Below are 26,812 nucleotides of genomic sequence, written 5' to 3' on the forward strand. Positions count from 1 at the left end.
CTGTTCTTGGGGGCGGGACCATCTCTCATGTACCGGTGCTGTCATGGATCTGGAAAATCAAATTACCCGTAAGTAATTATCATTTTTCCATCTAGAACCCTACCCATCCTCTCCACATTGCTGAACCACCCTACATCGCCTCACCTGTCTTATCTACCCGACCTCTCCACAGTGCTGCACCGCGCAACAGCTCCTCATCTATCACCTACCAGTCCACTCCACACTGCGGTACCACCCTACATCTCCTCAGCTACCTGTCCTCTCCACAGTGCTGCACCACCCTACATCTCCTCACCAGCTGTCCTCTCCACAGTCCTGCACCACCCTACATCTCCTCACCAGCTGTCCTCTCCACAGTCCTGCACCACCCTACATCTCCTCACCAGCTGTCCTCTCCATAGTGCTGCACCACCCTACATCTCCTCCCCAGCTGTCCTCTCCACAGTGCTGCACCACCCTACATCTCTTCCTCTCTATCACCCTACACGTGCTCTCTTCCGCTAATGACCTATGGCCAACATCCTCAACGCAAATCTCCCACTGCAGATTCCAAAACTTCTTGCATGCTGTGCCACTTCTCTGGAATACACTTCCCAGGACAATTCGATTGATTCCCAAAACCCAGATTTAAGCTTGCCCATCGTTTCACCTCAATAATATAACTATCCCTCTTTTGCTCTTTCAAAAATGTTCTTCCAAATCTGGACCCTCGTAGCATCTGTTCACACCCTCCATGCACTCAGTAGCCCTCTGTCTGTACTTGTATACATATTGGATGGTTTCATGCAGCGTTATGTGAATACCCTATCCATACTGATAGATGAACCATACAATACAAATACTTTTTACCATTCAAGTTTTGCTTGCAAGCAGGACCCTCACTCCTCTATCATTAGGTCTTCCATTGCCCTCAGGTTTAGGAAGATAGATCACCAAAGACAAGGTCCCTTGGCCAACTTTAGGGCGGTGACATTCTCTGCAGGACAACCTGCTAAAGAGGAATCTCGGAATCACTTCTTCTTGCTGCGAGTTTGGCCTGTCGTAACCTTCACTGCGCACCAGCCTTTGTATACGGACTTTTACGGTGACATCAGAACCTCTATGGATATTTGAGGCTTCGTCGGTCCTAATTCTGTGCCATGGATGGCCTTGAGTATTTGGCGATCATCATATCCACTCAGGACATGTTGCCAAAGCTCCTGCTTGTTGCTCATCTACCAGGAACATAGGCTCAAATCTTGTGTTAGACGGGGGTCTTTATCTTTAATCATTCCAGTGGTCAGCGATGAAAGCACCCATGTACCCACACAACATTGAAAACGATCCACAAGGCCTGTTTAATATTTTATTTTTTCCAGGACCAACGAGCAGACACAGTACAGACCCTTGGACATACAATATCCCGCTGTTTATACAAAGAAAAGCCCCTACACAATTCCACACCTCCGCTACCTTCATCAGGAAAGGTGACAGTGCGAAAGGCAGACCATACAGCAGACTCAGGAGAAGACCCCCGGCCCCAATAGGAAAATCCTGTAAGCACCGCAGAGGCGGAGGAGTCGTTCCCAGATGTGTATCAATGGAATACTAATTAAGGATTGGGGGATGGGCATCATTTCCATTAACACCTTAGCAGACACTCTGTAGGACTGGGTGTGTACAGAAGGAAGTGCCTCCGTGCTCCATCATCCACAAATTCACCCGCCGGAGGTGCAGAGTGACGCTCAGTCTCATGGTCAGAAAAGAGTGATAACAGCGGCTGCCATGCTTTCAACGGGATTGGACACTCAAGATGTGCGCGGTGGTGTTAAGAACAAAATTTGTGCCCACTGACAGGTCACGAGCAACTCGCTGGAAGGGAGGAGGCAAATTCTGTCCGTCCAATGTATCCAAGATACCTGTCCAGGAATAACAAGACACAGTAAGTATGGGCCGGGGTTCAGGTAATGGCCGCACGGTAGTTACAGAGGGTCCCACCACCCCGCTCAGGAGTGTGAGGTCCGGAGGGTGAGCTGTCAGACCGCGCTCCCAGGGTTGTCTTGCCCGGGGGGGGGGGGGGGGGGGGGGGGTATTGGGGGGGAGGCGGAAGACTAATATGCTGCACCCTACTATGTGGGCAAAGGGTTATTGAAGACTTGGCATCTTTACCTTCTACAACCTTATGATAGGCAAAATGCAGGTAGAGCAGGAACAACATGTGCAGAGCAGCGATGGATCCACACAGGATGAGCCTCTGCGTCTGGCCGACTGTGCGCGACAGCAAAACCACCACCTACAGCAAAAAACGGAGTAATGATGGGGATAGGCGAGTGATAAGGAGCGATGCAGTCATTAAACGGGAGGTCTCACCATGCGTAATGTGGACAGGCCCCCAATGCACAACCAGAAGATGTAGAACAGAGAGTGAAAATGGATGTTATAGGTGATGAGGAGGACGATGCAGTGTCCGAACAGACCGTACCCCTGAAAAAGGAGACAGTGGTGAGTATAGGCATGTCACATACATCCCCCCAGATACACCGCCTCCACGTCACATACATTCCCCCGGATACACCGCCTCCGCGTCACATACATCCCCCCGGATACACCGCCTCTGCGTCACATACATCCCCCCGGATACACCACCTCCACGTCACATACATCCCCCCGCATACACCGCCTCCGCGTCACATACATCCCCCCGCATACACCGCCGCCGCGTCACATACATCCCCCCAGATACACCGCCTCCACGTCACATACATTCCCCCGGATACACCGCCTCCGCATCACATACATTCCCCCGGATACACCGCCTCCGCGTCACATACATCCCCCCGGATACACCGCCTCCGCGTCACATACATCCCCCCGGATACACCGCCTCCGCGTCACATACATCCCCCCGGATACACCGCCTCCGCGTCACATACATCCCCCCCGGATACACCGCCTCCGCGTCACATACATTCCCCCGGATACACCGCCTCCACGTCACAAACCCCCCCCAATATATCACCCCACATCACATACCTCTCCCATTACACCCCAATCATATTAAATACACTGCTAAAAAAAATGAAAGGAACACAAACAACCCAATGTAACTCCAAGTCAATTACTTCTGTGAAACCAACCTGACAAGTTATAAAGCAACACCGATTGTGAATCAGTTTCTCCTGCTGTTGTGCAAATGGAACAGACAACAGGTAGAAATGATCAGCAATTAGCAAGACACCCCCTATAAAAAGGAGTGGTTCTGCAGGGGTGACCACAGACCATTTCTCTGTTCTCATCCTTTTTAGCTGTTTTGGTCACTTTTGCATTTTGTCATTGCTATCATGCCTAGAGGTCCTGTACAGTAGCATGAGACGGACTCTACAACCCACACAAGTGGCTCAGGTAGTGCAGCTCATCCAGGATGGCACATCAATGTGAGCTGTGGCAAGGTTTGCTGTGTCTGACAGCGTAGTGTCCAGAGCATGGAGCAGATGCCAGGAGACAGGCCAGTACACCAGGAGACGTGGAGGGGGCCACAGGAGGGCAACAACCCAGCAGCAGGACCGCTACCTCCTCCTTTGTGCAAGGAGGAACAGGAGGAGCACTGCCAGAGCCCGGCAAAATGACCTCAAGCGGCCACTAACATCCATGTGTCTGCGCAAACTGTCGGAAACAGACTCCATGAAGGTGGTATGAGGGCCCGATATCCACAAATGTGTTGTTCTCACAGCCCAACACCGTGCAGGGCAGTTGGCATTTGCCAGAGAACACCAAGATTGGCAGATTTGACATTGGCGCCCTGTGCTCTTCACGGATGAGAGCAGATTCACACTGAGCACATGTGACAGACGTGAAAGTCTGGGGACGACATGGAGAACGTGCTGCTGCCCGCAACGTCTGCAAGCCTGCCCGGTTTGACAATGGGTAAGTAATGGGTGGGGAAGCATTTCTTTGGAGGGCCGCACAGCCCTCCATGTGCTCGCCAGAGGTACCCTGACTGCCATTAGGTACCGGGATGAGACCCTCAGACCTGTCCTGAGACCATATGCAGGTCCGCAGGTCCCTGGGTTCCTTGATACATGACAACAGTGTGTCAGCAGTTTGCATGATGAAGGCATTGATGCTATGGACTGGCCCGCCCATTCCCCAGACCTGAATCCAATCGAGCACATGTGGGACATAATGTCTTGTTCCACACACCAATGCCATTGAACCAGACCATCCAGGACATCATCCCCTGCGTCATCAGGAGCATGCCCAGGCGTTGTAGGGAGATCATATAGGCACGTGGAGGCCACACACACTACTGAGCATCATTTCCTTGTCTTGAGGCATTTCCACTGAAGTTGGATCAGCCTGTAATTTGATTTTCCACTTTGATTTTGAGCATCATTCCAACTCCAGACCTCCATGGGATATTAATTGTGATGTACATTGATCATTTTTATGTTTTATTGTTCTTAACTCATTCTACTATGTAATGAATAAAGATTTACAACTGGAATATTTTGTTCAGAGATATCTAGGATGTGGGAGTGTAGGGCTTCCTTTAGTTTTTTGAGCAGTGTATATGCACATCATACAGACCCTTACATACTTCAGTCAGGTACTCACCAGCAAGGACAGGGTCTGCAGCATTGTGATTTGAGCGTTACACAGATAAGCAATAAAGTAAACAAGTGACGAGACCCCCAACCAATACCCGAAGCAGGTGCCAATGGCCGTGCCCATGAGAGTGCCCTCTATCTGCAAGAGAAGGAACACAATCTGAGATACGCATCCACATACTGTTACGCCAGCTCCTCCCTCATCATAACCCTCAAATTCAGGCTCCTGCCATGCCCCCTCCCCTGCAGTCATTCCACCATTCTTTGCAGGCTCCTCCTATGCTCCCCTCCTGCAGCCTTTTCCCAGGCTCTCCTCTATTGTCTCCATTTATGCTCACCTCCAACCTCTCCTGCAATCTCCTCTCCAACTGTCCCCACTCCCTACTGCAGTCTTCTCCCGCAACTCCTCTTCCACCCTCTCCCGTGGTCTCCTTCCGGGCTCCCCCTCCACCTTCTCCTCCCCCGCAGCTCCTGTTCCACCCTCTCCCGTGGTCTCCTCCCAGGCTCCCCCTGCCCCGCAGCTCCTGTTCCACCATCTCCTCCTGGGCTCCCCTTTCACCCTCTCCCGTGGTCTCCTCCCGTTCTTCCCCTCCACCTTCTCCTCCCCCGCATATCCTGTTCCATCCTCTCCCGTGGTCTCCTCCCTGGCTCCCCCTCCTCCGCAGCTCTTGTTCCACCCTCTCCCATGGTCTCCTCCCAGGCTCCCCCTCCCCCGCAGCTCCTGTTCCACCATCTCCTCCTGGGCTCCCCCTTCCACCCTCTCCCACCATCTCCTCCTGGGCTCCCCCTTCCACACTCTCCCGCCATCTCCTCCTGGGCTCCCCCTTCCACCCTCTCCCACCATCTCCTCCTGGGCTCCCCCTTCCACCCTCTCCCACCATCTCCTCCTGGGCTCCCCCTTCCACCATCTCCTCCTGGGCTCCCCCTTCCATCCTCTCCCACCATCTCCTCCTGGGCTCCCCCTTCCACACTCTCCCGCCATCTCCTCCTGGGCTCCCCCTTCCACCCTCTCCCACCATCTCCTCCTGGGCTCCCCCTTCCACCCTCTCCCACCATCTCCTCCTGGGCTCCCCCTTCCACCCTCTCCCACCATCTCCTCCTGGGCTCCCCCTTCCACCATCTCCTCCTGGGCTCCCCCTTCCACCCTCTCCCACCATCTCCTCCTGGGCTCCCCCTTCCACCATCTCCTCCTGGGCTCCCCCTTCCACCCTCTCCCACCATCTCCTCCTGGGCTCCCCCTTCCACCATCTCCTCCTGGGCTCCCCCTTCCACCCTCTCCCACCATCTCCTCCTGGGCTCCCCCTTCCACCCTCTCCCACCATCTCCTCCTGGGCTCCCCCTTCCACCCTCTCCCACCATCTCCTCCTGGGCTCCCCTTTCACCCTCTCCCGTGGTCTCCTTCCGTTCTTCCCCTCCACCTTCTCCTCCCCCGCATATCCTGTTCCATCCTCTCCCGTGGTCTCCTCCCTGGCTCCCCCTCCTCCGCAGCTCTTGTTCCACCCTCTCCCATGGTCTCCTCCCAGGCTCCCCCTCCCCCGCAGCTACTGTTCCACCATCTCCTCCTGGGCTCCCCCTTCCACCATCTCCTCCTGGGCTCCCCCTTCCACCCTCTCCCACCATCTCCTCCTGGGCTTCCCCTTCCACCCTCTCCCACCATCTCCTCCTGGGCTCCCCCTTCCACCCTCTCCCACCATCTCCTCCTGGGCTCCCCCTTCCACCATCTCCTCCTGGGCTCCCCCTTCCATCCTCTCCCACCATCTCCTCCTGGGCTCCCCCTTCCACACTCTCCCGCCATCTCCTCCTGGGCTCCCCCTTCCACCCTCTCCCACCATCTCCTCCTGGGCTCCCCCTTCCACCCTCTCCCACCATCTCCTCCTGGGCTCCCCCTTCCACCCTCTCCCACCATCTCCTCCTGGGCTCCCCCTTCCACCATCTCCTCCTGGGCTCCCCCTTCCACCCTCTCCCACCATCTCCTCCTGGGCTCCCCCTTCCACCCTCTCCCACCATCTCCTCCTGGGCTCCCCCTTCCACCCTCTCCTCCTGGGCTCCCCCTTCCACCCTCTCCCACCATCTCCTCCTGGGCTCCCCCTTCCACCCTCTCCCACCATCTCCTCCTGGGCTCCCCCTTCCACCCTCTCCCACCATCTCCTCCTGGGCTCCCCCTTCCACCATCTCCTCCTGGGCTCCCCCTTCCACCCTCTCCCACCATCTCCTCCTGGGCTCCCCCTTCCACCATCTCCTCCTGGGCTCCCCCTTCCACCCTCTCCCACCATCTCCTCCTGGGCTCCCCCTTCCACCATCTCCTCCTGGGCTCCCCCTTCCACCCTCTCCCACCATCTCCTCCTGGGCTCCCCCTTCCACCCTCTCCCACCATCTCCTCCTGGGCTCCCCCTTCCACCCTCTCCCACCATCTCCTCCTGGGCTCCCCTTTCACCCTCTCCCGTGGTCTCCTTCCGTTCTTCCCCTCCACCTTCTCCTCCCCCGCATATCCTGTTCCATCCTCTCCCGTGGTCTCCTCCCTGGCTCCCCCTCCTCCGCAGCTCTTGTTCCACCCTCTCCCATGGTCTCCTCCCAGGCTCCCCCTCCCCCGCAGCTACTGTTCCACCATCTCCTCCTGGGCTCCCCCTTCCACCATCTCCTCCTGGGCTCCCCCTTCCACCCTCTCCCACCATCTCCTCCTGGGCTTCCCCTTCCACCCTCTCCCACCATCTCCTCCTGGGCTCCCCCTTCCACCCTCTCCCACCATCTCCTCCTGGGCTCCCCCTTCCACCATCTCCTCCTGGGCTCCCCCTTCCACACTCTCCCGCCATCTCCTCCTGGGCTCCCCCTTCCACACTCTCCCGCCATCTCCTCCTGGGCTCCCCCTTCCACCCTCTCCCACCATCTCCTCCTGGGCTCCCCCTTCCACCCTCTCCCACCATCTCCTCCTGGGCTCCCCCTTCCACCCTCTCCCACCATCTCCTCCTGGGCTCCCCCTTCCACCATCTCCTCCTGGGCTCCCCCTTCCACCCTCTCCCACCATCTCCTCCTGGGCTCCCCCTTCCACCCTCTCCCACCATCTCCTCCTGGGCTCCCCCTTCCACCCTCTCCTCCTGGGCTCCCCCTTCCACCCTCTCCCACCATCTCCTCCTGGGCTCCCCCTTCCACCCTCTCCCACCATCTCCTCCTGGGCTCCCCCTTCCACCCTCTCCCACCATCTCCTCCTGGGCTCCCCCTTCCACCCTCTCCCACCATCTCCTCCTGGGCTCCCCCTTCCACCCTCTCCGACCATCTACTCCTGGGCTCCCCCTTCCACCCTCTCCCACCATCTCCTCCTGGGCTCCCCTTCCACCCTCTCCCGCCATCTCCTCCTGGGCTCCCCCTTCCACACTCTCCCGCCATCTCCTCCTGGGCTCCCCCTTCCACACTCTCCCGCCATCTCCTCCTGGGCTCCCCTTCCACCATCTCCCACCATCTCCTCCTGGGCTCCCCATCCACCCTCTCCCATGGTCTCCTCCCAGGCTCCCCCTCCCCCGCAGCTCCAGTTCCACCATCTCCTCCTGGGCTCCCCTTCCACCATCTCCTCCTGGGCTCCCCTTCCACCATCTCCTCCTGGGCTCCCCTTCCACCCTCTCCCACCATCTCCTCCCGGGCTCCCCTTCCACCCTCTCCCGTGGTCTCCTCCCGGGCTCCCCTTCCACCCTCTCCTCCCCCGCAGCTCCTGTTCTACCCTCTCCCGTGGTCTCCTCCCAGGCTCCCCCCCCCCCCCCAGCAGCTCCTGTTCCACCATCTCCTCCTGGGCTCCCCTTCAACCCTCTCCCTTGGTCTCCTGGGCTCCCAAGCCACCCTCTCCCATGGTCTCCTCCTGGGCTCCCCCGCCACCCTCTCCTCCAGGGCTCCCCTTCAACGCTATCCTCCCTCCACGCTATCCTCCCCCCACGCTATCCTCCCCCGCAGCTCCTGTTCCACCCTCTCCTCCCCCGCAGCTCCCCTTCCACCCTCTCCCACCATCTGCTCCATGGGGCTCCCCTTCCACCCTCTCCCACCATCTGCTCCATGGGGCTCCCCTTCCACCCTCTCCTGCTGTCTCCTCCCGAACTCCCCTTCCACCCTTTCCTCCCGGGGTCCACCGTGTCCTCCAGGCTCCCCTCACATGCACCTTTCCATTGGCTCCATCACTGCTGATGGACGTCTATGGTGCATATCACAAGCACCCCTTTACCTCACTACTATCCCCTGATGAACCCCTTGAATGAAAAAGGGGGAACGCGTTGGGCATGCAGGACTATTCTGACATGGGACACAGATAAAAGTGAATAAACCGCACTTATAGGCTACTTTACTATTCTAAGAGCTCTGAATATGAGGGACATTATTCCCTGTAATGGGCTGGGTAGATTTAATACTGATGCTGTAGAGGACGCTATAACTCCGAGCATCATGGACATTAGGATATTAATACTGTGGGCACGAGAGCGATGGATGCCAGGCAGGTGGCACGTAAGGACTTCATGACATGGATGCACAGATATAACGACTGACAACCTTTACTCGCTTACACGTCCTCACTAATAACCTCCATTAAGGGGTTAATCTCCACTTGATGGCTTTATAGTAACTGGGATAACTTTCACTGTGTATTTTTGGTGCTCAATCAAGGACATCAAGTCTCTTAGGGACCAATTAGGGTCCGTCCACAGTGAGCGGGGGGCCATATACCTACAATGCCGACCTCCGCACAGGTAGCGGTACCGCAGGGTTAAATTAGGGACTATACAGCCCACCCCCAATCCTATGACGCGCGTGTGTGTGTGTGTGTGTGTGTGTGTGTGTGTGTGTGTGTGTGTGTGTGTGTGTGTGTGTCTCTATGAGGTCAGTTTCTCCAGTATTTTAATAGTTTACCAGTAAATATTAAGTATTTTCATTTTTGAATCTTTGTTTTTTGCTCCCTTTTTACCAGAGCTATAACTCTTTATTTTTCTGTCGATATGGCATTTTGACTTTTTTTTCTTGTTTACGCCATTTAGCGATTGGGTTAATTTTTCTTTATATTGATAGATCGGGCGATTCTGAGCGCGGTGATACCAAATATGTGTAACTTTGTGCATGTGTCAGTAGTCTCCATTGGAGACTAGAATCTGCCATAACCCGATCGCCTGTATGTAGCAGAATTGCTCACTTGCTATGAGCGCCAACCACCGGGCGGCGCTCATAGCAATCCGGCAGTGACAACTATAGCGGTCTGCTGGAGACCTCTGGTTGTCATGCCAACCCAACGGTGACCTGTGATCACGTGACCGGGTCACCGATTGGCAGGATTTCCGGTGTGCTTGCTGGAAGCGCGTTAAGTGCCGCCATCAGATATTGACAGCGGCATTTAACTAGTTAACAGCCGCGGGTGGATTGCGATTCCACCCATGGCTGTTAGAGGCACATGCCAGCTGTTCAAAACAGCTGACATGTACCAGAAAAGATGTGGGCTCAGCACTGGAGCCAAAATCAAAGGGAGGGAGTCTGACATCTGCGTATTATTATGCCCAACGTCAGAAAGGGGGTTGAAGTTACAGGGGTATTTTTTCCAGCTTTGGTCCTGTCTCCCATTGTTTCCTTAAATAATCAGTGCCACTGTCCCTCAGTCTTCTCCATGGCTGCTCCTCCCCCCACAGGCTCCTCCTCCAAGGTCTCGCCACCCTCCCCACAGGTTCCCTCCTCCTGTGCAGGCTCCTCCCACACGCAGACTGTTTCCTTCCCAGACTCCTCCCATCCCATCCCCCGACTCCTCCCATGTGCAGGCCTCTTTTCCTGCCCTCCTCTACCCCATGAAGCCCCTCTTACTATAACCGTTCCGGACGACTTCATTCCATGCAGGAGGATGGCCACCATGGTGAATACCAGCATCAGGGGCCCGTACAGCTCCCCAGCGATTTTCTGCAGACAGGATAGGACGCGGAGGGTCAATACAACAGCCGCGACCCGCGCTCCCCGGACCCGAAGCAGCTGCCGTCTCATCCACTTACCTGGGGGAAATTAATCATCCGGACCGGGATCATCGACTCCAGGAGTCTGTGGGGAAGAAAAAAAAATGGACATTAGAGAGACGGGAGAGAAGGCCGGGGCCAAAGGTGGCCGGGACCACAGGGGCGACATTAACCCTATAACCCCTTTATAGAGTTATTCCCCTTGGCGTCACTGGCAGCGTTGGATAGCGCTTGAATATACAATTTCGCAGTTTACAGATTACTACAATTTTCAGTTGTGCTTGAGAGACTTGACAGCTCGTTGCCTTGGAGACCGACCACCGCAGCTAGACAGCAGACCATGAGCAGTGCTTACAAGCGGTTTTCTATTGAGTGTTCAGCGCCGGTACCTCCAGCTCTGCCCAAGCTAGACAGCAGCAGTGTTCGGTCTTCTAGGCAATGAGCATAAACAAAAAAAGTATTAATCTCTGAATAAAGGAAATATATTTTGCCAGCGTTTTTAATTTAATTCCGTCATCTGTAAATTTATTTTTGGAAAAAGTTAATAAAAATTCAGTTATAAAAACATTGATATCTGAATAAAGAAAACTGCCCGTATTCAGCAACTGACAATATCCATGTAAAGCAGGAGAAAGCCCACACCGTGCCAACCATCAGGCAGGGAGGACTGCCACCATATCATCAGCAGCCAAATATTCCAGGATATATTATTGCGCCAGTGTACCCCAGTCACAGCCGAAAGGGGCGATACCCTTGAAAGTATTCCAGAAAATGAAGCATTTCTCCCAGAACATTATGACAAATCCACACTGTAGTGAAATATGTATAGGTATGAATGTGTGACTAGCAGTAATTTAACAATTGTCCTGAGACTGCAGCTCTCACAGGGGGTCACAGCATATGTTGTCCTGAGAAGGCAGTCTACTGTCTCCAATCTCTCCAGGGGGCCTTGCTAAGAACCAGGAAGAAGGGGAAACGTTCCACACCTTCTGGCTCTTTTGAAGAGAGAGGTCTATTACAGACTGACACTATCTAGCTATGGAAAACTTTACACAAAGTTTCAGAGAAAATAATATATTCATTGGTGGAGTGGCCATGGCCCAGTCACAAACCAGCAATTATAATATTAACCTGAGAGGCTGGTCTAGAAATGTGACCTCCAGGCCTACACACAAAGAAAGATGTTCACATGTGGGGGCAGCCTGGAAAGCCGATGTGATCCAGTCCATATTTCTCCCTCCCTCAGGGACAGAGAATCAGACTGCAAAGTCTGATATTTCTGTAAGTTTTTCTCCTTTTCTTTTACCACTGTTTTTACATATTTGTATGTCACTTTTTATTTCCATTTTTATACCCTTTTTATTGTAAGCACTGTACCTTTTCTATTAAAGCTTACAACTTTAATAAGTCTGAACCTTGTGTCTTCTAAAGAATCCATAGCCTTAAAGTGTGTGATCCTTATGAGTGGCAGACAGTAGTAGTAATATTTTCAGGATTCATCATCCGTGTATTCGGTGAGTGGGGGCAGCGTGTATGAGCGGGTGTGTGGCCTTGGTCGGTGAGTGGTGGCAGCGTGTATGAGCGGGTGTGGGGTCTGGGTCGGTGAGTGGTGGCAGCGTGTATGAGCGGGTGTGTGGCCTGGGTCTATGAGTAGTGGCAGCGTGTATGAGCGGGTGTGTGGCCTGGGTCGGCGAGTGGTGGCAGCGTGTATGAGCGGGTGTGTGGTCTGGGTCAGTGAGTGGTGGCGTGTATGAGCGGGTGTGTGGCCTGGGTCGGTGAGTGGTGGCAGCGTGTATGAGCGGGTGTGTGGTCTGGGTCGGTGAGTGGTGGCAGCGTGTATGAGCGGGTGTGTGGCCTGGGTCTATGAGTAGTGGCAGCGTGTATGAGCGGGTGTGTGGCCTGGGTCGGCGAGTGGTGGCAGCGTGTATGAGCGGGTGTGTGGTCTGGGTCAGTGAGTGGTGGCGTGTATGAGCGGGTGTGTGGCCTGGGTCGGTGAGTGGTGGCAGCGTGTATGAGCGGGTGTGTGGTCTGGGTCGGTGAGTGGTGGCGTGTATGAGCGGGTGTGTGGCCTGGGTCGGTGAGTGGTGGCAGCGTGTATGAGCGGGTGTGTGGCCTGGGTCGATGAGTAGTGGCAGCGTGTATGAGCGGGTGTGTGGTCTGGGTCGGTGAGTGGTGGCAGCGTGTATGAGCGGGTGTGTGGTCTGGGTCGGTGAGTGGTGGCGTGTATGAGCGGGTGTGTGGCCTGGGTCGGTGAGTGGTGGCAGCGTGTATGAGCGGGTGTGTGGCCTGGGTCGGTGTGTGATTTATGCTCCCTTTACAGCATAGGACAGAGGTTGAATGCTGGACTGAGTGACAGAGTGATTAACCCTTGCAGGCGCAACCCCAAGTCACGTGCTGAGAAGTGGGTACATGAGAAGTTTTGTTATACACAGATTTATTTCCGTTGTGTTTATTATAAGAGAAGAAAAGAAAAGCAAATTGTACATAATTTCACACAAAACCCCATAAGTGTTCCAGACAAAATTGTTGGCCCCTTTCCAAAATTGTGAGTAAACAACTTTGTTTCCAGCATGGGATGCTTGTTCAGACTCACCTGTGGCAAGTAACAGGTGCGGGCAACATAAAAATCACACCTGAAAAATGCGTTGCATTGTGTGTCTGTGTGTGTGCCACACTAGGCATGGAGGACAGAAAGAAGAGAAGAGAACTGTCTGAGGACTTGAGAACCAACATTACTGAACAATATCAAGGTTACAAGTCCATCTCCAGAGATCTTAATGTACCTTTGTCCAGGGTGGGCAACATACTCAAGACATTTACAACCCATGGTACTGAAGCTAATCGACGTGGACGGCAGATAATTGATGAAAGGTTGTAATGCTCAATAGCTCGGATGATGGATAAGCCCCAATCAAGTTGTAAAGACAGTAAAGACAGCTGTCCTGCAGTCTCAGGGGGCATCAGTTTCAGCGCAAACTATCCGTCCACATGTGAATGAAATGCTATGGCAAGAGACCCCTGAGGACCCCACTGCTGACACAGAGATATAAAAAAAATAAGGACTGCAATTTGCCAAAAAGTACGTGAATATCCAAAATCCTCCTGAGAAAGCATCTTGTGCACAGATGAGACCAAGACAGAGCTTTTAGGTAAAGCACGTCTTTCTAATGTTTACTGAAAGCGTAATGAGGCCTACAAAGAAAGTACACAGTACCTACAGTCAGATATGGTGGAGGGTCACAGATGTCTTGCAGCCTCTGGTACTGAGGGCCTTGACTGTGTGCACAGCATCATGAAATCTGAAGATTACCAAAGGATTTTTAGGTAGCAATATAGTGCCTGAGGCCAAAAAGCCGGGTCTACATCCAAGGTCTACATTCCAGCAGGATAATGACCCCAAACATACTTCAAGAAGCCACCAGAAATGGAAGGAAACAAAGCGCTGGAGAGTTCTGCAGTGTCAGTAATGAGTCCGGATCTAAATCCCATTGATCACCTGTGGAGAGATCTTACAATCGCTGTTGGGAGAAGGTGAAATATGAGACCGGGAGCAGTTTACAAAAGAAGTCGTCCAAGATCCCAGCTGAGAGGAGGAAGAAGAGTACAAGATCCCAACAGAGGTGGAAGAAGAGTCCAAGATCCCGGCTGAGAGGTGGAAGAAGAGTCTAAGATCCCGGCTCAGAGGTGAAAGAGTCCAAGATCCCGGCTGAGAGGTGGAAGAAGAGTCCAAGATCCCGGCTCAGAGGTGGAAGAAGAGTCCAAGATCCCGACAGAGGTGGAAGAAGCTTGGGATGGTTATAGGAAGCGACTGATTGCAGGTATTTATTCCAATGGGTGAAACTAAATATTAAGTGGAGGGCGCCAACAATTCTGTCTGGCCTATTTTTGGGGTTTTGTGCAAAAGTTTGTCTAAATGTGTTTTTCTGGTGAACCTTTAACATCTAATTCTGAATGAATGTGTGTCTAATACCATTTTAGGTACGTTAAAATTAAGATTTTTCTCCTATATTTACTTTTTAATAATAGTTATGTGTTGAAAACTGGGGGCTATTTGGCGGGAGCTGTAAATTGTGTGTACTGTGACTGGCATAGTATGTGAGATATGGAGCTATGTGTGACTGCGCATACTGTGGTCACTGATGTAAAACCAGAGTGTTTTTGCCTCCAGCACGTTAATTGCCGAGAGGGTTAATAGCAACCTATGTTATGGGCTGGTTTTAGTGGACCTCCATAGAGTGGGTGGGCGGAGGTCTACTGTATGTCCACCTGCAGAGTCCTGACAGGACCTGTGTGATGTCATGGTCATGTGATCATCACATGGGGTGTTAAATCCTGGACACGAGAGTCAATGGGTGTGATGTATTGGGGAGAGGTGGAACTCCCATTTAGCTCCTGGAGGAGCTAAGGACTGTGCGGGATAACTGCAGGTGAACCCTGCAGGGAATGGACTCTTATGGACCATGTTTTGTTTGTTTTACCGTTATGCCAGCAAGGCTCTGTTTATTTTGCTTATGCTCTCCACAATAAACCAACAGGTGATTCTCTACCAGAATGGCTCCTGTGTCTACCTGGGAAAGCAGCGGAATGTGTCAAGCCCGCACAGTAATTTTAGAGCTATTACTTTTACGGTAAGTACATGTTTTTTTGGCACCTGATTATGTGTACTTGTTTATTACATCCCTATGAAGGTCACTGATGACTTTTACAACATTGAAATTTAGAAAGTTTGATATTACAGGCATTTTTCTAGCCTGCGCCTGAAAGGCACATTGTACCTGAACTCATTAGTGAAGGCATTGTTCCTGACAGAGGGTTAATAAATCTAATTATCTACCTATCTGCAGCTAGGTTAGCATTATAAGGCTCCTAGAGCTGACACTTGCAATTTAAGAGTGTAAGTGGCTAGGCCATTTCCAGCCCCTTCTGAAGGAACCCTAGTATTGCTTTTATCAGAACATCCCCATCCCAGGATTGTCCCAAACTGGTCAAAAGTTTTGCCCAAATCCTACTATAAAATTTTAGTCATCACTGGCTTTCTGCTCTGAAGCAGAGTAGAGACTAAGGCCTGGGAGATGCCTCTCTGGACTACCAACGACCTCTCAAAATCCATGACGTTAAATGCAGACCCGGCCTCTGAGGATGATAGACGGGGCCCTGGCTGAGGAGATCTGGGATATTTGGAAGAACCTGGGGATCTGATATGGACATCTTAATGGTCTCTTGGGCCAAAAGGGAGCAATCAAAATAGCTTTTTCTCTCTCCTCCCGTATCTTCCTCAGCAGTGTGGGAATCAACGCAGGCCAGGTCGAGTTCCAGGGAATATGTAGTCTACTGCATAGGGACTTTCTCTCGGATCTAGAGAGCAGAATTTTTCTGTGTTTTTTTGTTTCGCTTGTTGGCGAACAAATCTATCTTTGGCTGTCCCCATTGATCCACTATTTTCTGGAATACTCCCAGATTCAGCTCCCATTCCCCTGCTTCAGTGTATTTTGACTGAGGAAGTCTCTGTCGTTTTCATCCCCCCTTATGTGCAATGCTATTAGTGCTACAAAATGGTATTCCGAGAGCTGCAAGGATCCTGTCGCCAACATCAAGGAGCGGGATCTTGTGCTCCCTGATGGTTGACGTAAGTTGTCTGATTGTCGGCCATGATCGGAACAGGATGCCCCTTCAGATGGGGAATGTCACGGATCCCTTCTCCGTGGTGTCACTTATTCGTCACGTGCCCACTCTCACATGTGACTTGGGGTTGTGCCTGCAAGGGTTAATCTATCTCCCCTCTCTCAGTCCAGCATTCAACCTCTGTCCTATGCTGTAATGGGAGCATAAATCACACCCCGACCCAGGCCACACACCCGCTCATACACGCTGCTACCACTCATCGAATACACGGGCGATGAGTCCCGGAAAATAATAATACTAATAAAAATATGTCCATCACTCATAAGGCTCACAGACCGTAGGCTATGGATTATTTTAGAACATTCAAGGTTCAACTTGTTAAAGTTTTATACTTTAATAACAAAAGGTTCAATGCTTACAATAAGAAAAAGGTATAAAAATGATAATAAAAAGACATACAGCTTATGCAAAACAATATCAAAATAAACAGGAGAAACTTACAGAAATTATCTAACTGATAGTTGCTTTCTGCTCCCTGAGGTGGGGTGAATGGAGTTGGTGGAACACACCAGCTTCTCAGGCTGCCCTCAGGTTTCTAGACGGGCCCCTCAGGTCAATATCATAACTGCTGCCTGTTTGATTGGGCCACGGCCACACCCCCAATGAATACATTATTTTCTCTTGAGATACGTGTGAAAAGGTTCTCAGGAATAGATGCCCTCCGGCTGCAATTAGCATCTCTCCTCCAAGACCTAAGAGGTGCCAAATGTTACCTGCTTCTTGGCTCTAGCTAGACCTCCTGGTGGGATATGGAGACACAATTCCTACTAGTCCCAAGGAAGTACCTATTAACACCTAGGTGCAACTTGCCTTCAGGACAGATGTTACATTATCACTAGTCACACATATACCCCTAGACATAGGTCATCACTACACACATATAAATATATATAAACATATTTCACCACAGGGAAGAAGCCTTATCACTGCATTCTTTACTGCTAGAGGCTCTTTCATGTTTGATGAATGTCTTTCTGCCTCTGACCAGACCCCCTGGACCATGCAATCTCGAAGATGTGCTCCCCAACCTTCCATCTGTTGTAATTACGTCCATGATCTGATGGACCACAGAGTTCCCTGTGATAGATTCTCTGAATTCAGCCACCAGGCCATGGAGCGGATAATCACTTGGGAAAGTGTGATCTTCCCATCTAACTGGCCGTTGAGCCTCTTTTTGCCTCTTCATACATCCTGCTGCATATACCTGGAAAAGTGTCTGGGCCCACTGCACGGCCAGAATACAGGATGCTAAACATCAAAAACACAAAAAGAGGACTTAAAAAAATCCTCCAAAAATTCAAAAAACAGCAGAAAAAAAGGCAGATATGTTTACCCGCCCAGGCCTCCAAACAAATGCACTATAAGATTCAGCTTCCATCCCAGTTGGGTCAGACTGGATTTGACTTGCATAACTCGGTGATTGAAGTCTCCTCTTGATCTGGCTACCACCAGGAAATACCTTAGGTAACCTCCAACATGACCTTCTTGAACACCCTTGGAGCCATGGAAAGCCCGAAAAGTAACGCCCTGTACTGATCTTCTGCCCGTATCGGAACGTGGTAGTAAGCGTCCTTTAAGTCCAGGACGGTCATGTAACAACCTGGGAACAGCACCTTAATGGTCGATTTTATGGACTCCTTCTTGAAGGTTCTGGGTATCAGGAATTTGTTCAGAACCCTCAGGTTGATTATAGTCCTGAAGCTCCCGTCTGGTTGAGAGAATAAAACTCTTCCCTTGCTGATGTACAGACACCTCTATCAACACCTGCTTGTGTATTAAAGCACAGAACTTCTGTCTCCAGGGCTAGTTGCTCCCCAGGACTCCTGAGAAGGATATTCTGAAAGTGCGACGGGGAGTGGACCTGAACTCTAATTTTAGCCCTGACCAAATTATGTTCAGAATCCAGGGTTTGGATGAGATTCTCTCCCAGGCAGGCTAGAAGTGGGACAGCCCAACACTTGGAAGGCTTCCTAGCCTCAGAGGAAGGGCCTCCAAACATGAAGCCTCCACTCCTTGGCTTCCCATCTTCTCACTTCCCCTGTTATCTGTGGGACTTGTTCCTATTGTACCTTCTCCTACAAAACAAACTTTTATAGTGGGGAAAGGATACGCTAGGAGACCCCTTCTTTCTGTCCGCTGCCTTGTCCAGTATGTCATCTAGTGCATTCCCAAAGAGGCATTTTCCTTCACATGGGATTGAGCACAGCCTAATTTTACACTGGACATCCCCAAGCCAGCTCTTGAGCCACAATACTCTACAGGCAGTGTTTGATAGACAGACTGGTGCCCAGATCAGCCAGATGGAGCCTGACGAAGCATCAGCGAGGAAGGCCGCTGCTCCCTGCATTAGCTCCTGCCTTGGGGTGTTCTCTTATCGGCTCCTCCAGTTGCTGTAACCAGACCATCATGGACCTGGCCATGCAAGTTGCCGCTATTGCCGACTTCCGAGCTCCCACTGTAGATTCTCATGTCTGCTTAAGGTATGTCTCGGCTTTTTTTTTTTTTTTTTTTAAATTTAGGGGGTCTTTAAGGGTTCCCAGATCTTCAATGGGTACGGTGGACTTTTTGGAGGATTTTGCCACAGCCACATCAATCTTAGGGGAAATAGAAACGAAAACCTCAGTGACAGGTTGTAAACATCACAATAGGGCTAGAAATAGCCCACTCAGAAGAAAAAAAGAGAAACCCACTCCAAGCCGCATATATCAAAATGAGAAATAGGAGCAATCAGGTATAAGTAGTTACAAAAGTCATTTATTGAGAATTCAAAATCGCAGAAAGTACATCATAAGTAACACCATCAAGTATGTAATAAAAACGTATGCAGGAAGGAGACGCACAAATCAGGAACCAAACATTGCACCTGCCCAACTTGTGCCAATAATTCCGTCATATAAAGTGCCAATGCAGTAATATATCACATTGCAATGGTAAGCCCGTTCACCCGGAGGTCAATATCAAGTGACTCTGTCAAAATAAGGCCAAAGGGAGAAAAATGCTCACCAAAGGCAGGGACTGAAGGGTCCTGGACCGCTGCTGTTGCAGTGGGGCTTGCTGTGGTGGTGGTATCTGCTGCTGCGGGGTCTCCTGCACAACATCCATGATGCGAGGCTGCCACCATCTTGGATTCTCCCTCTGAAGTAAGAAGGGTCCAACCACAGCTCTTCCAGTCCCACCCTGACTACCAGGGCACGTTTGTTTTCCAATATGGCGCACTGTGCGCAGGAGCCTCAGCCAGCCGTGCGCAGGAGCCTCAGCCAGCCGTGCGCAGGAGCCTCAGCCAGCCGTGCGCAGGAGCCTCAGCCAGCCGTGCGCAGGAGCCTCAGCCAGCCGTGCGCAGGAGCCTCAGCCAGCCGTGCGCAGGAGCCTCAGCCAGCCGTGCGCAGGAGCCTCAGCCAGCCGTGCCCAGGAGCCTCAGCCAGCCGTGCCCAGGAGCCTCAGCCAGCCGTGCCCAGGAGCCTCAGCCAGCCGTGCCCAGGAGCCTCAGCCAGCCGTGCCCAGGAGCCTCAGCCAGCCGTGCGCAGGAGCCTCAGCCAGCCGTGCGCAGGAGCCTCAGCCAGCCGTGCGCAGGAGCCTCAGCCAGCCGTGCCCAGGAGCCTCAGCCAGCCGTGCCCAGGAGCCTCAGCCAGCCGTGCCCAGGAGCCTCAGCCAGCCGTGCCCAGGAGCCTCAGCCAGCCGTGCCCAGGAGCCTCAGCCAGCCGTGCCCAGGAGCCTCAGCCAGCCGTGCCCAGGAGCCTCAGCCAGCCGTGCGCAGGAGCCTCAGCCAGCCGTGCGCAGGAGCCTCAGCCAGCCGTGCGCAGGAGCCTCAGCCAGCCGTGCGCAGGAGCCTCAGCCAGCAGTGCGCAGGAGCCTCAGCCAGCCGTGCCCAGGAGCCTCAGCCAGCCGTGCGCAGGAGCCTCAGCCAGCCGTGCGCAGGAGCCTCAGCCAGCCGTGCGCAGGAGCCTCAGCCAGCCGTGCGCAGGAGCCTCAGCCAGCCGTGCCCAGGAGCCTCAGCCAGCCGTGCCCAGGAGCCTCAGCCAGCCGTGCCCAGGAGCCTCAGCCAGCCGTGCCCAGGAGCCTCAGCCAGCCGTGCCCAGGAGCCTCAGCCAGCCGTGCCCAGGAGCCTCAGCCAGCCGTGCCCAGGAGCCTCAGCCAGCCGTGCCCAGGAGCCTCAGCCAGCCGTGCCCAGGAGCCTCAGCCAGCCGTGCGCAGGAGCCTCAGCCAGCCGTGCGCAGGAGCCTCAGCCAGCCGTGCGCAGGAGCCTCAGCCAGCCGTGCGCAGGAGCCTCAGCCAGCTGTGCGCAGGAGCCTCAGCCAGCCGTGCGCAGGAGCCTCAGCCAGCCGTGCGCAGCCCCGGATGGCCATCAATCCCCGGCGTGCTGCGCATCAGGAAGCGCCGGATATTACAACCGGCATCCTGCCAGTGTGCAGACCCGGCGGCCATGCTTTCCGGCACGCTCATCAGCATGGCACACCCAGCATAAGCATGTCCCGGTGCACTCCACCAGGGGTGGTCCTGCAACCCCAGCGGGGGCACACCCAGGACCTCGTGTCGGCCAGAGACATTCCTGATAAAGGCATCCCGTCCTGGACACCCTCCTGGTAAGACCGGGCATCGCTATTTACATTCGAGTTCCCTCAAGGACAGGAAACTAACGGCTGTGGAAGAGAGGGGCCGCCGTTATATCGAGTAGGTTTCCTGTCCTTGATAGGCGGTTACCCTCTCACAGGTGGCGACATCATGGGAGACGGCGAAATACTTCATTTTCTGAATCAATTTCAAGGGTGCCAAAACTTTTAGCCATTGCTATATATTATACCGCCCTGTGTGTACATTATATGGCCGTGTACACTATATATTATACCGCCCCGTGTGCACATTATATGGCCGTGTACACTGTGTATTATACCGCCCTGTGTGCACATTATATGGCCGTGTACACTGTATTATACCGCCCTGTGTGCACATTATATGGTCGTGTACACTATATATTATACCGCCCCGTGTGCACATTATATGGCCGTGTACACTGTGTATTATACCGCCCTGTGTGCACATTATATGGCCGTGTACACTGTATTATACCGCCCTGTGTGCACATTATATGGTCGTGTACACTATATATTATACCGCCCTGTGTGCACATTATATGGCCGTGTACACTATATATTATACCGCCCTGTGTGTACATTATATGGCCGTGTACACTGTATTATACCGCCCTGTGTGCACATTATATGGTCGTGTACACTATATATTATACCGCCCTGTGTGTACATTATATGGCCGTGTACACTATATATTATACCGCCCTGTGTGCACATTATATGGCCGTGTACACTATATATTATACCGCCCTGTGTGTACATTATATGGCCGTGTACACTATATATTATACCGCCCTGTGTGTACATTATATGGCCGTGTACACTATATATTATACCGCCCTGTGTGTACATTATATGGCCGTGTACACTATATATTATACCGCCCTGTGTGTACATTATATGGCCGTGTACACTATATATTATACCGCCCTGTGTGCACATTATATGGCCGTGTACACTATATATTATACCGCCCCGTGTGCACATTATATGGCCGTGTACACTATATATTATACCGCCCTGTGTGTACATTATATGGCCGTGTACACTATATATTATACCGCCCTGTGTGCACATTATATGGCCGTGTACACTGTGTATTATACCGCCCGGTGTGTACATTATATGGACATGTACACTGTATTATACCGCCCTGTGTGTACATTATATGGCCGTGTACACTATATATTATACCACCCGGTGTGTACATTATATGGCCGTGTACACTGTGATTATACCGCCCCATGTGTACATTATATGGCCGTGTACACTGTGTATTATACCGCCCCATGTGTACATTATATGGCCGTGTACACTATATATTATACCGCCCGGTCTGTACATTATATGGCCGTGTACACTGTGTATTATACCGCCCCGTGTGTACAGTATATGGCCGTGTACACTGTGTATTATACCGCCTGGTGTGCACATTATATGGCCGTGTACACTGTATATTATACCGCCCCGTGTGTACATTATATGGCCGTGTACACTATATATTATACCGCCCCGTGTGTACATTATATGGCCGTGTACACTGTGTATTATACCGCCCCGTGTGTACATTATATGGCCGTGTACACTATATATTATACCGCCCTGTGTGTACAGTATGTGGCCGTGTACACTGTGTATTATACCGCCCCGTGTGTACAGTATATGGCCGTGTACACTGTGTATTATACCGCCCGGTGTGTACATTATATGGACGTGTACACTGTATTATACCGCCCGGTGTGTATGAGGTGGTGACGTCCGCCGCCATCATGCTGCACTCACCGGCTCCGGACCTGCGCAGGCTCCACGTCGAAGTACGGCCGCAGGATGTCGATGTTGGCGTAGAGGCTGAAGGCTTTGGTCGCCTGTCTCTTCCCCGCCTGCCACATCTGAGGGAGAGACAACGAGTTACCCAGAGATACAAGATGGCGGCCGCCCCGGACACCGGCCCCTCACCTCATCTGCCACCTGCCGGCCCAGCTGACCCTTCAGGCCTTTCATCCCCAGGAAAGCGCCGTCCTCCTCGCCCTCCTCGGGCGCTGGGTCTCCGTCAACCTCCTCCTCGTCCTCCTTCATCCGCTGGTGGATCTCCCCCATGTCCTCAAAACTGGAGCCAGAAGTGTCGTCCATGTTCTCCATGTCAATCACAGCGGCACCGCCCCCGGCCTGCGAAACCGACAGGTCAGAGGGAAAAGGACCCCGTGCCTCCCCCGGGGCCACGGAACCTCCCTCCTCCTCCTCCCCCCCCCCCCCCGGGGCCAAGGAACCTCCCTCCTCCTCCCCCGGGGCCAAGGAACCTCCCTCCTCCTCTCCCCCCCCCCCCGGGGCCAAGGAACCTCCCTCCTCCTCCTCCCCCCCAGGGCCAAGGAACCTCCCTCCTCCTCCCCCCCCCCAGGGCCAAGGAACCTCCCTCCTCCTCTCCCCCCCCCCGGGGCCAAGGAACCTCCCTCCTCCTCCTCCCCCGGGGCCAAGGAACCTCCCTCCTCCTCCTCCCCCGGGGCCAAGGAACCTCCCACCTCCTCCCCCGGGGCCAAGGAACCTCCTCCTCCTCCCCCGGGGCCAAGGAACCTCCCACCTCCTCCTCCCCCGGGGCCAAGGAACCTCCCACCTCCCCCTCCCCCGGGGCTAAGGAACCTCCCTCCTCCTCTCCCCCCCCCCCGGGGCCAAGGAACCTCCCTCCTCCTCCTCCCCCCCAGGGCCAAGGAACCTCCCTCCTCCTCCCCCCCCCGGGGCCAAGGAACCTCCCTCCTCCTCTCCCCCCCCCGGGGCCAAGGAACCTCCCTCCTCCTCCCCCCCCCCCCCCCCCGGGGCCAAGGAACCTACCTCCTCCTCCCCCCCCGGGGCCAAGGAACCTCCCTCCTCCTCCTCCCCCGGGGCCAAGGAACCTCCCTCCTCCTCCTCCCCCGGGGCCAAGGAACCTCCCACCTCCTCCCCCGGGGCCAAGGAACCTCCTCCTCCTCCCCCGGGGCAAAGGAACCTCCCACCTCCTCCTCCCCCGGGGCCAAGGAACCTCCCACCTCCCCCTCCCCCGGGGCTAAGGAACCTCCCACCTCCTCCTCCTCCCCAGGGGCCAAGGAACCTTCTCCCTCCTCCTCCTCCCCCGGGGCCAAGGAACCTCCCACCTCCTCCTCCTCCCCCGGGGCCAAGGAACCTCCCACCTCCTCTACCTCCCCCGGGGCTAAGGAACCTCCCACCTCTTCCTCCTCCCCCGGGGCCAAGGAACCTCCTCCCTCCTCCTCCTCCCCCCCCCCGGGCAAAGGAAACCCACCCCCTACTCCCCCGGGGCCAAGGAACCTCCCACCTCCTCCTCCTCCCCCGGGGCCAAGGAACCTCCCACCTCCTCTACCTCCCCCGGGGCTAAGGAACCTCCCACCTCCTCCTCCTCCCCCGGGGCCAAGGAACCTCCTCCCTCCTCCTCCTCCCCCGGGGCAAAGGAAACCCACCCCCTACTCCCCCGGGGCCAAGGAACCTCCCACCTCCTCCTCCCCCGGGGCCAAGGAACCTCCCACCTCCTCCTCCTCCCCCGGGGCCAAGGAACCTTCTCCCTCCTCCTCCTCGGCCAAGGAACCTCCCACCTCCTCCTCCTCCCCCGGGGCAAAGGAAACCCACCCCCTACTCCCCCGGGGCCAAGGAACCTCCCACCTCCTCCTCCTCCCCCGGGGCTAAGGAACCTCCCACCTCCTCCTCCTCCCCCGGGGCCAAGGAACCTCCCACCTCCTCCTCCTCCCCCGGGGCCAAGGAACCTTCTCCCTCCTCCTCCTCCCCCGGGGCTAAGGAACCTCCCTCCTCCTCCTCCCCCGGGGCCAAGGAACCTCCCACCTCCTCCTCCTCCCCCGGGGCCAAGGAACCTTCTCCCTCCTCCTCCTCCCCCGGGGCCAAGGAACCTCCCTCCTCCTCCTCCTCCCCCGGGGCCAAGGAACCTGCCACCTCCTCCTCCTCCCCCGGGGCCAAGGAACCTTCTCCCTCCTCCTCCTCCCCCGGGGCCAAGGAACCTCCCTCCTCCTCCCCCGGGGCCAAGGAACCTCCCACCTCCTCCTCCTCCCCCGGGGCCAAGGAACCTTCTCCCTCCTCCTCCTCCCCCGGGGCCAAGGAACCTCCCACCTCCTCCTCCTCCCCCGGGGCCAAGGAACCTCCCACCTCCTCCTCCTCCCCCGGGGCAAAGGAAACCCACCCCCTACTCCCCCGGGGCCAAGGAACCTCCCACCTCCTCCTCCTCCCCCGGGGCAAAGGAAACCCACCCCCTACTCCCCCGGGGCCAAGGAACCTCCCACCTCCTCCTCCCCCGGGGCCAAGGAACCTCCTCCCTCCTCCTCCTCCCCCGGGGCAAAGGAAACCCACCCCCTACTCCCCCGGGGCCAAGGAACCTCCCACCTCCTCCTCCCCCGGGGCCAAGGAACCTCCTCCCTCCTCCTCCTCCCCCGGGGCCAAGGAACCTCCCTCCTCCTCCCCCGGGGCCAAGGAACCTCCCTCCTCCTCCTTCCCCGGGGCCAAGGAACCTCCCTCCTCCTCCTTCCCCGGGGCCAAGGAACCTCCCACCTCCTCCCCCGGGGCCAAGGAACCTCCTCCTCCTCCCCCGGGGCTAAGGAACCTCCCACCTCCTCCTCCTCCCCCGGGGCCAAGGAACCTCCCTCCTCCTCCCCCGGGGCCAAGGAACCTCCCTCCTCCTCCTCCCCCGGGGCCAAGGAACCTCCCACCTCCTCCCCCGGGGCCAAGGAACCTCCCACCTCCTCCTCCCCCGGGGCCAAGGAACCTCCCACCTCCTCCTCCCCCGGGGCCAAGGAACCTCCCACCTCCCCCTCCCACGGGGCTAAGGAACCTCCCACTTCCTCCTCCTCCCCAGGGGCCAAGGAACCTCCCACCTCCTCCTCCTCCCCCGGGGCCAAGGAACCTCCCACCTCCTCCTCCTCCCCCGGGGCCAAGGAACCTTCTCCCTCCTCCTCCTCCCCCGGGGCCAAGGAACCTCCCACCTCCTCCTCCTCCCCCGGGGCCAAGGAACCTCCCACCTCCTCCTCCTCCCCCGGGGCAAAGGAAACCCACCCCCTACTCCCCCGGGGCCAAGGAACCTCCCACCTCCTCCTCCTCCCCCGGGGCAAAGGAAACCCACCCCCTACTCCCCCGGGGCCAAGGAACCTCCCACCTCCTCCTCCCCCGGGGCCAAGGAACCTCCTCCCTCCTCCTCCTCCCCCGGGGCAAAGGAAACCCACCCCCTACTCCCCCGGGGCCAAGGAACCTCCCACCTCCTCCTCCCCCGGGGCCAAGGAACCTCCTCCCTCCTCCTCCTCCCCCGGGGCCAAGGAACCTCCCTCCTCCTCCCCCGGGGCCAAGGAACCTCCCTCCTCCTCCTTCCCCGGGGCCAAGGAACCTCCCTCCTCCTCCTTCCCCGGGGCCAAGGAACCTCCCACCTCCTCCCCCGGGGCCAAGGAACCTCCTCCTCCTCCCCCGGGGCTAAGGAACCTCCCACCTCCTCCTCCTCCCCCGGGGCCAAGGAACCTCCCTCCTCCTCCCCCGGGGCCAAGGAACCTCCCTCCTCCTCCTCCCCCGGGGCCAAGGAACCTCCCACCTCCTCCCCCGGGGCCAAGGAACCTCCCACCTCCTCCTCCCCCGGGGCCAAGGAACCTCCCACCTCCTCCTCCCCCGGGGCCAAGGAACCTCCCACCTCCCCCTCCCACGGGGCTAAGGAACCTCCCACTTCCTCCTCCTCCCCAGGGGCCAAGGAACCTCCCACCTCCTCCTCCTCCCCCGGGGCCAAGGAACCTCCCACCTCCTACCTCCTCCTCCTCCTCCTCCCTCTCCCTCAGGGCCGATCATTACCTGCATGTTGTCATCAAACGCGCCCCAGTCAGCGGCGGAGAGAGGCCGGCTGCCCGCCATGTGCACTGCGTCACCCGGACACCCTGCGCCCCCTCCCTCGCCAGTGACCCTGTATCCGCCGGTGTGTACACCCGGGCCGTCCTCCGGGCCGCGCTCCGCTCCTTCTCCCTGCACCCGGAAGTAAACAAGG

At 55.3% G+C, this 26,812-nt stretch overlaps 1 protein-coding gene across 1 annotated transcript; it reads right to left on the reverse strand.

Moving 5' to 3' along the window:
* Nucleotides 1-1,331: 1,331 nt before the first annotated feature.
* Nucleotides 1,332-26,807, reverse strand: YIPF3 (Yip1 domain family member 3). Its single transcript, XM_077281918.1, has 9 exons — nucleotides 26,623-26,807; nucleotides 22,768-22,977; nucleotides 22,594-22,700; nucleotides 10,583-10,628; nucleotides 10,401-10,493; nucleotides 4,594-4,725; nucleotides 2,350-2,463; nucleotides 2,149-2,272; nucleotides 1,332-1,898 (listed from the first exon to the last, which is right to left on the reverse strand). Exons 1-9 carry the CDS (start codon nucleotides 26,680-26,682, stop codon nucleotides 1,771-1,773), a joined length of 1,014 nt encoding a protein of 337 aa, XP_077138033.1. The 5' UTR covers nucleotides 26,683-26,807; the 3' UTR covers nucleotides 1,332-1,770.
* Nucleotides 26,808-26,812: the final 5 nt, after the last annotated feature.

Source organism: Ranitomeya variabilis, chromosome 2 (assembly GCF_051348905.1).
Source record: "Ranitomeya variabilis isolate aRanVar5 chromosome 2, aRanVar5.hap1, whole genome shotgun sequence".
Lineage (NCBI taxonomy): Eukaryota > Metazoa > Chordata > Amphibia > Anura > Dendrobatidae > Ranitomeya > Ranitomeya variabilis.

Bases quoted from the DNA above. Each gene is read 5' to 3' on its own strand.
- YIPF3 (XM_077281918.1), bottom strand. From the start codon at position 26,682: ATGGCGGGCAGCCGGCCTCTCTCCGCCGCTGACTGGGGCGCGTTTGAT. The intron at 10,494-10,582 runs GTAAGTGGATGA...TCCTGTCTGCAG, and splicing joins GGATGATTAATTTCCCCCAG to AAAATCGCTGGGGAGCTGTA. The intron at 1,899-2,148 runs GTAAAGATGCCA...ATTCCTGGACAG, and splicing joins CTATCATAAGGTTGTAGAAG to GTATCTTGGATACATTGGAC.